General features: G+C 38.2%; 1 protein-coding gene across 1 annotated transcript in view; it reads right to left on the bottom strand.

Moving 5' to 3' along the window:
- Positions 1-1,134: 1,134 nt before the first annotated feature.
- Positions 1,135-10,061, bottom strand: part of LOC126253479 (dehydrogenase/reductase SDR family protein 7-like) — a 51,074-nt gene continuing 42,147 nt past the window's right edge. Inside the window, exons 3-6 of the mRNA XM_049954840.1 lie at positions 8,137-8,356; positions 1,940-2,024; positions 1,697-1,857; positions 1,135-1,411 (exon numbers count right to left, since the gene is read on the bottom strand). Of these exons, the coding sequence (XP_049810797.1) occupies positions 1,224-1,411; positions 1,697-1,857; positions 1,940-2,024; positions 8,137-8,356 (654 nt within the window). The 3' untranslated portion in view covers positions 1,135-1,223. The remainder of the gene's footprint in view (positions 1,412-1,696; positions 1,858-1,939; positions 2,025-8,136; positions 8,357-10,061) is intronic.

Here is a 10,061-nt window from a genome sequence, read left to right as displayed (position 1 = left end):
AATCTACATCTACACTTATACTCCGCAAGCCACCATACGGAGTGTGGCAGGGTACCCTGTACCACTACCAGTCATTTCCTTTCCTGACCACTACTAGTCATTTCCTTTCCTGTATCAGTTGCAAATAGAGTGCGGGAAGAATGAATGTCTTTAGGTCTCCGTATGAGCCCTAATTTCTCATATCTTATCTTCGTGGTCCTTACGCACAATGTTTTTGTGGGCAACAGTAGAATTGTAGGGCAGTCAGCTTCAAATCCCTGCCTCTCACAGTCAATGAAAATGAGATCAGGCAAATTAACTTCCTTATCATGGGAAGCTGACTGGCTTTCTTTTTAAATAAATTATGATTGCAACATAAACTCTAATAAAGCAGTGGTCAAGTGAAAAAGAAATTTATCAAGAACTTTTTCACATTCTGACTGATGATACGAGCAACACTTGACAAGGCATTTCAAAGTAGGAAAAAATATCAATAACATAAAGAAAAAAATCAGACTACAAAGGATTACACAGGGCAATAACACAGACTTATGCAAACCTTTTATGTTGCCCTCTGCAACACCCACAGCCCATGGAAATCTTATCTGATGTTCTCCGTAGCATAATACTGCCACAATGGTCCTATGTAAGTCACATTGGGACATTTTAAGATCATTGCTGTAAGGTAACAGGACAAAGAAACATAATCGTACTGTTCAATATTCCAATTATCATGTTCCCATATCTATTATGAAAAATATAGAAGATAGATTGCTACCACAAAGAGGAGGTGCTAAGCTTCAGTGAAAAAGAATGTTAGAAAAATTCACTTTCAGACAAAGTACTCATCCAGAAGAACCCCCCCCCCCACACACACACACTATTGTCTCAAGCACTAAAGTGTAATTCATATTCTAGCTGAGTCTCTTCTTTCCTCTGGTTCATCTAAATTTCAGCACATGTCAGTTCAGAGTCACTTTTTTCTGTTGATAGCTATATCACCATTTGCATTTCTCTCTCTCTCTCTCTCTCTCTCATTCTTTCTGGAGCTATTGTGATATTTAGCACATATTACAAATCTTTCGGGGACATTGACTAAGAGGCATAATATGATCAGATATACCAAATACACCTGGAGATAAATAAGAAAGTAACTTAAGGAAAAAAATCAATAATTTAATATAAAAATCTAAAAACTTCAACATTCACATTATAACTCTTACTAAGCCTTTAAACATACACTGTTAATGGGGCTTTGCTCTCTTTTTCATCAGCCAGAAGTACAGATCTGGATAAAGTGTTCTGATCAGTATTGCAATTCGTGGGAGAAATGGACATGTGATGAGTTCCTTCTTTTCTGCAGCAACAGCATGAAGTATGTCTTCTGCCACTTTCTCTGCCGGTGAACCACTTTCTGTAGTTGCATCCATTACTGTAAATATTATAAAAATGCTGTGTAAAATTATTGTATCGAGGTATTACTTCTCAATTTTAACTTTATTAAAAAATTTGGAAAACATAAGCGAATCAGCAACAGTAACGTGACAATTAACTTTGTAAATTTTTGATTAAATAGTGACTGGTTTATATCGTAGAATTTTTTATCATTTCAAAGAAGTTACATATTGTTATTTGGTTGTAACAGAAGCAACTATTTTCACAACACTACACGGCATTCAAAATAATTGCTTCCAAATAGCCTTTCTGGCTGTCTCACCTCCATAAGCCTGTCCACTTCCTGTCAATGCATTTAATGACAACTTCGTACGTATGTATCCAGGACTCACAACAGTGACATTTATATTGTGTGATGCAACTTCTGATCTCAGTGTGTCACAGAATGCTTGAAGGGCATGCTTTGATGCAGCATAGGCTGATCTGAATGAAAATTTATTGTCAAAGTTCTGTCAAAAGCAAACTATTAAGTTTCACAAGAAAGACAAATGAAAATTATCTTCACCTGTATGGAATTGCTATTTTCCCTTGGACACTGCTAATGGCAACGATGTGTCCATTCTGTTTTTCTATCATGGATGGTAAGACCGCTAAAAAGTAAAAATGAATATATTAATCCATGAAAGGCTGTTATAAAGTACTTTAATACAAAACACACACACACACACACACACACACACACACACACACAGAGAGAGAGAGAGAGAGAGAGAGAGAGAGAGGAGGGGGGGGGGAGAGGGTGAGAAACACACTGAAAAGCTTGTAAGGGTGTTGTAGGGTAGGATGTGCTGAGAAATAACTTAAGAAAAAATTCCAATACATTGTGCTGTTTTGAAGTTAATTAGCATTGAATTTAGCTAACCAGGCCATTGGGCATGCAAATTTAAATGGTTTCCTGAAACCAAACAAGAGAGCAATAAAACGTTGGACATGGGGCAGTAGTAAGAACTGAACCTGAACAAAAGGCTGAGCAATCTCTTGTGCTTTCATCTACACTATGAGAACAACAGACACTAATTGTATCTGATAAGCCACTTGAATCTGCAGGAACAATGGCCTGATTAGCTAACTTCACTACTAATTAACTCGGGAACAGCATTATGTATCAAATTTTTTCTTATTTCTCTCACATTTTCAAAAACATTTTAGAAAAACAGCAATCAGTTGCACAACTGTACTTAGAAAAAACAGTCCACATTGCACAAATCAGCCAGTCAGTTTCAGTCCAAAGGTGGACCATCTTCTGCAGTTTCTGCTCCATGGATCTGTCACTACACATCAACTCTGGAATATGGTCTGAAGATGGTCCACCTAAGGACTAAAGCCAGTCATCAATAAATGTGACCATTATGATACATTTGACAGTGGAATACATGTACTGGTACTGGTACTGTTGTAGGGTAGGCAACTTTCAGAAATGTGCTCTAAAATGCATAACGTAAAAGCTATGAGCACTTGTTCATAATCCACAATGTGAAACATATTTTGTACTAAATGAGTGCCCATAGCTCTTAAGGTATGCATTTTAGAGCCTTTGTTTACTAGGCATATTTTTCTCATTTTGGTGCATACTAACACCTCTGAAAGTTGCCTATTTTACAATTTTAGCAACAACTGTACCGGCATACATATTCCACTTTCAGAGGTATCACAATGACCTACACTTACAACTTTCCAACAATTGATACGCTTACTATTCTCCATCATCCCTGCAAGTTTGTAACATTGCAGACTTACCCTGTATATATGAACTACAAAATAAAGTGGAAAAGTCACCAACATCCAACTATCAAATGGCATAATGGCACAGCAAAATTGCAGCAGACAACTGTAGCTTTGAGCAACATACACTGTCCATCCAAAAAGTTCCAAGCCTGATTTATTTCTGGCATACAAGCACCATCAGTGCAATAACTGCTGTGGCACTGAGCAGTCAGTTGTAAGGAAGCACAGTGTTAAGCAGTGGACAAGCAGCCATAGTGTTCCAATGCCCTTCTGTCACAAATCACTATGGAGCAACATCTCAACATCAAGTGTTCAAGACATCCTCTGGAATGTTCTGAAAGAGAGAAATTGTGTGCAAAGTTTGTCCCTCACACGTTGGCTCCTGAAGAAAAACAATCATGTGTGAACGTCTGCCACGACTTGATTGAAATGCAGAATGCAGACAATTCTGTTCTGGAAGAAAACATCATGGGTGATGAGACCTGGTGTTACTGACAAAATTGTCTGCTAGCAGTTTGTGGAATTGGATGCTACAACAGCTCAAAACTAACCCACCTTTAATGTGACACCACTATATTTATACTATATTGGTGATGATTAGATGTCTATGTGTGAATAAATGAATTTACATTTCACCATATATGGTTCATCTTAACTTATTATGATGCATCTTCTAGTATCTTAAACACACACACACACACACACACACACACACACACACACACACACACACACACGCACGCACACAATTTCATTTACAAACAGTAAAACACACACTTTCACAACCACTGTTTATATTTTTGGTAATAACCAGTTTTTAGTGTTTTGTCGTGGTTCAAAGCATATTTTTCTCAAATGAAACTGGTTCCAGGGATGTTTTCAAGTCTCGAATCTTTATTATGTTCATATGCAGACTGAAGCTACGAATGAAAATTTGTACCAAGGCAATGGGAATTTGGATTGAGGAGGTAAGCAAACTAGAGTAGTCTGCGCAGTTGTGCAAAGCCACTGTGCCAGGGTCACATAGTGGTTAGCACATCTGCCTAGTGAGCAGGAGATCCGGGTTTGAATCCCAGCCTTGGTACAAATTTTCATTCGTCACTTCAGTCTGCACTTATACAGCATGCAGTATATTTTTCTGCTGGAGACATCCTCGAAGGCTATGATGATAGCTGGGTGATTCTTTGACTTTAATAACATGAATACAATCCACACTTTCCTCACTCAGCTAGCAGCAACAGCTGAACTAATATTTTTATTCACAAAACTGTGGTCATATGACCTGAAGATCACTAACTCATGTCAATATATGTTGGTGATTTATTGGCAGAAGAGAAAGTGCTGTTTGATTTATACAGACTAGGCCTGCTGTTCAAAAGAAACAAAGCAAATGTCCAGTTAACAAAATTCTCTTATTGTATTTGTCAGCCTCAGCATCAAGGATGGTATCATAATTTGCTTTGAATTTTTACCAAGTCATCATCAGATGACCTGTGTAAAAAGAAAGAAAAAGGAAAAAGTGAACTACTTGGAAACTAAAACACAAAATCAAATTAACTTCTACCCATAACTATATGCACCTGAAAATGTTAAATAGCAACCTGTCGAAGTACAACTGCTCATCCATACTTTGGTTAGTAACTATGTAATGTATTCAAGTGAGCCAAGTCATGACAGAAATTTGTTTAATTTTGTTACTTAGTTTCCTGGAATTTTGCTATCCTCTTTTTATTTCTTTTTAAATTGATCATACGTTGATGATGCTGTGCTAAGAAGACGGATTCAGTTATGAAACCATTTGTGTGACCTACACTGAACCAAGTAATTTTTGCTGTCTGTTTTATTTAATGTTACTGCCCATAAATTATCTTGTTTTATGCCTTCCTATTCTCTGTTAGACCCTCTACATACTTCTTCCACCTTTCATGTTTTCCTTCTTTGTTTAGGTGGTTTGTACAAGAGAGATGAACAAAATTTCATAGAAATGGAAGAGGATGTAGATGAAGATGAGAGAGGAGAGAGGAGATATGACACTGTCAGAAAAATTTGACAGAGCACCGAAAGATCTAAGCTGAAACAAGACTCCAGGAGTAGATAGCATCAGAAGTAGTCTGGGAGCAGATAACATTCTGTCAGAAGTACTGGTAGCTTTGGAAGAGCCCACTATGATAACACTCTTCCACCTGGTGTGCAAGATGTATGAGACAGTCAATATACACCCAGACCACAAGAAAACTGTAATAACTTCAATTCCAAAGAAAGCAGATGCTGACAGGTGTAGAAGCTGACCTCAGGGAAGATCAGTTTGGATTTTGGAGAAATGTAGGAACATGTGAGGCAATACTGACCCTATGACTTTTCTTAGAAGATGGATTACGGAAAGGCAAATCTTCATTTATAGCGGTTGTAGACTTAGAGAAAGCTTTTGAGAATGCTGACTGGAATACTCTCTCTGAAATCCTGAAGGTAGCAGGGGTAAAATGGTAGCAGGGTAAAATACAGGGAGCGAAAAGCTATTTACAATTTGTACAAAAACTAGGTGCCCATTATGAGAGTTGATGGCCATGAAACAGAAGCACAGCCTGAGAACAGACTGAGGCAGGGTTGCAGCCTATTGCCAACATTATTCAATCTGTATAATGAGCAAGCAGGAAAGGAAACAAAAGAAAAATTTGGAGCAAGAATTAAAGGTCAGGGAGAAGATGTAAAGGTTTTGAGGTTTGTCGATGACATTGTATGTATGACAGTGAAACATGGACAATAAACAGGTCAGACAAGAAGAGAATTGAAGCTTTTCAAATGTGGTGCTATAAAGAAATGCTGAAGATTAGATGCGAGATCAAATAACTACTGAGGAGCTACTGAATAGAATTGGGGAGAAGAGAAATTGGTGGTACAACCTGACTAGAAGAAGGGACTAGTTGACAGGACATCAAGGAATCAACAATTTAGTATTGGGGGGAAATGTGAGGGGTAAAAACCACAGAGGGAGACCAAGAGATGAATACATTAAGCAGATTAAGAAGGATGTAGGTTGCAGAAGTTATTCGGAGATGATGAGGCTTGCACAGTAGAGTAGCATGGAGAGCACCATCAAACTAGTCTTCGAACTCAAGACCACAACCACATCCAACTACAACAACAAACTTTATTAAAGCAATTAATGTTTTTGAATTCCAGTGGCCTGACTACATATTCTGCCATAGCAATGACTGCATCTGGACATACTATGACTGCGTATCAGAGAAACAAATTTGGTTGTTCGCTGAATACAGAGCACAATCATTTACTGTCACTTTGTCCATATCACACAGACACTAACTACTTGTACTGATGGTCCTTTTGATGGTTTTTATGTATACCTGACTGCATGTACAGAGGAAGTGGTTCAGTTCTTCCTTCACATATTACAGCTTAAAAATGCAGTGTCTGAGTTACAAATGTTTGACTGTCTCTCAATCTTTTTCAAGTAAATTGTCTCTTGTAACTGGGGAAGAGGGTGTTAGCCACAAGTAGATGCAACATGTCAAAAAATTTTCATGATGATACTGTATTCTTTTCTTTAGTACAGATAAACTTCAACAATGACTGGAAGAACTTAACACTGCAAATTTAAATAGGCTTTACACTCAGTTACAATATGACGTTAACGTAATGTATAACCAACATATCAAAAATAAGGTAGTACAAACTGACAAAGTCACAGGAACAGTTTATGTCTATATGAACAGATGTGTGATGGGGCTGTTAGGAATGGCAGAAGGGTGCAGAAATCCAGGGTAGCTTAAATGAGAAGATAAAGAAATAGCTTTGATCCTGCCATTTAGTGTGAAATTATGTACACATGGACTCATTCAAGGTATTTGCATGTTATGTGCATTAGTGATTTCCCTAGAGTGATCAATTAGAAACAGAAAGATTCATAAAATGATGTCTCGTGGAGGTACAAAGATAGAAATCTGAAACCATCAACCAACGAGGCTGGGAGACTGCACTGGAGAGAAAAAGAGGGGTGGGACAAGGGACGGGTAGAGAGAGAGAGAGAGAGAGAGATGGCTCTTCTTCTTTCAAAGAACCAATACATGACACAGTCAAGACATCACTCTTGGCAACCTCCAAGTAGGACTTAAAGAATATTTTTGACTGACTGCTCTTTGCACAGCCTGAAACTGTTCTGGAACATAGCAAAAGCTCATAGACCACTACATCTTATTCAGCAACTGAAAGAGATGTGTGTGGTGGCATTGTTGTCTGAGGGCACAGTGCACATCCACTTTGTAGCTTCAAAGATAAATCACAAACGTAGAGCATCGTTCACTCAGTGTTACCAACATACAAGCACACTGCAACAAGTGAGAAACTGTTATATTAATACGACAAATCCTTTTCCAGCCTCTGATAAAGTTAGAAATAAAAAGCAAAATGAACTACCAGAAAGGATTTATGTGCAGATACTACATACACTTAGTGACGCCTTTTCAAAATAATCTCCATTGCGACTGGAGTATTTGTGGTAACTGTGTACCACCTTTCCTATCCCTTCTGCAAAAAAGTATGATGGCTGTCAAGTCATATTGCCACTGTACCCTGCAGTTCCTAATAGGAGATTAAATTCCACCATGGCCCAGTCACTTAATTTCCACGGAAACATGAAGCTTGGTGCCAAATCTGAACTGTTGGGCACCACTGTGTGGAAGGAACACACCTGACAACAACATGCCACTTCCTTTGTTTTAAATGGATATGCATAATTTCCTACAACTATAGAGGTGCTTGGGGCCACAAATTACATAAAACCTGATGAACTGCAGGGCATCACAATGATATGGTTTGACAGACAGGTGCCAACCTTTTTTCCAGAAACAAAGGGGATTATCATATGATTGACACAATGGTTAAAAGGCTAGTATTTATTGACACAGGTATTTGCCATGAATAAAGATTTCTATGTATATATTAAATGCATGATTAATTTACCTTTTGTAAGTGCCACTTGTCCAAAGTAATTAACCAGCATTAGTTTAATATCAACATCAACAGACGTAGTCAACACATTGCCACGATAACTGATACCTCCATTATTTATTAAAATGTCAATACGATCAACTATCTCAAGGACTTTTGCAATCTTTCCTGGTAAAGCATTCAGATCAGAAAGATCCAGAGGCAGCACAACAGGAGGATGTGTAACTTTTGTCTGAAACAAATTTAGTTCCTGCTTAAGAAAGATGACTTGTGAACAAAATCAATAATGAAATGTATCCACACATTAAATGAAAATTGTTTGCCATCTTTTAGGTTGAGATACAGCTGTCTGTCCCAATAAAAGCAAGGCAGTGTGTTATTAATAGGAATAATTGTTACTAACAGAAAATGGAAAATGAATATCCTAACAAAGATCCAAATGAATGGAAAACAAATTTATTCACATGTTATATAAATTTATACCATTTGTGATTACGATCCCAGGTTATATGACAGAGGAGAGGGTGTGGTGGGGAGGTGGTGGAGAGAGAGAGAGAGAGAGAGAGAGAGAGAGAGAGAGAGAGAGAGAGAGAGAGAGAGGTGCCCTTAAAAGGCCTTCCGCTTCTTGCAATTTTCAGTGCAACAATGTAGCTTGCTCGAACTGTGCTTCTACTGTGCAATTCAGCTCAGTTGTCTGTGGGACAGCAATAATTAACTTCAGTCTTACCACAAAACAATCTCATAATTTAGTTTAACGACAATATCTAAAGAGAAATAGCACAAGTGTCCACAGACATGAGTACAATTACAAAAATGTATTTTTTGTTTATCCTTTAGAATGAACAGTATAAACAAGGCTTACCTCTTCAGATTGTGGCAATTCTGATTTTAATTTAATAATCAGTTCACACCTGTCTGGTCCAACAATAATCTCATGTGTTGAGGAAATTTATTTCCTTAGGGACGGAACACTGTCGATGCTTTGATATTTACGGTACAATGGCTTATTAAGCCCAGTGCTTTCCCATCAGACTTTACAAACAAATATGAATCTTCCCACTGAGCATTAAAGAATGGCACACCTAAATCGAACCTTTTTTGTTCGTGCTGAAAGCTCGAAAGACAGATTAACAGTGCCCCATTTGATATACTCCGAACGGCTACTCCAGCACACCGAAGACGATGCAAGAGTGAGTGCTGTCTTTGTCAAACACGTGCTGCTACAGCCACTATACAGGAGGAAAGATGGGAGGAAGGGGAAAAGCACTGGGGCAAGCGTGCACTAAGTGCCAGAGTTGGCGTGGCCTGTACCATGTAGTTCGAAGCAGTGTTCTTTCAGACGTGCATGCATGTCTGCAGGAACAGGCACTGACTTGATGATCAAGAGCCACAATCAATAAAAATGAACTCACAAATTGCAATTATGGTTCAGTATCAGTTGTAAAATTTTCATTTGTTCTGAAATGTTCTACAGCTGATGCTGAACCATAATCACAATCTGAGAGTTTGCTCCCAGGTAGCTGACTTTGTGAAGACCACAAAGGGTTTTTTAGAGTTGGCAACTCTCCATCCAGTCCATATGATAGCTGTGGAAGACCCAGAAGTATTAGTGCAAGAGAGGAAAAAATGCCTCTCCCCCTCAGGTGAGAGAAATTCCTAGTGGTTAACTGCTGAAACATTTAGAACAGAGTGACACATCTTAAAATGCTCATAGAGAACAGTGAAGTTTAGATAATACTTTGAACAGAATGGAGGTTAAAACCCAAATTGAGAGCAGTGAGAGTTTTGGGGCAAATTTAAGAGTATATCAAAAAAATAAGCTAATGTCTCGTTAGACATGAAACTCCAATCCATTCAGAGAGAAACTGCAGCTGCTTATGAGACTGTCTGGGAAAGACACATCATCAGAGGTTGGTGTAAACTTACAATTGGATACT

Source organism: Schistocerca nitens, chromosome 4 (genome assembly GCF_023898315.1).
Source record: "Schistocerca nitens isolate TAMUIC-IGC-003100 chromosome 4, iqSchNite1.1, whole genome shotgun sequence".
In the NCBI taxonomy this organism is placed as follows: Eukaryota; Metazoa; Arthropoda; class Insecta; order Orthoptera; family Acrididae; genus Schistocerca; species Schistocerca nitens.
The sequence above is the reverse complement of the archived record's forward strand: the minus strand, read 5'-3'. Positions and strand labels throughout refer to the sequence as shown.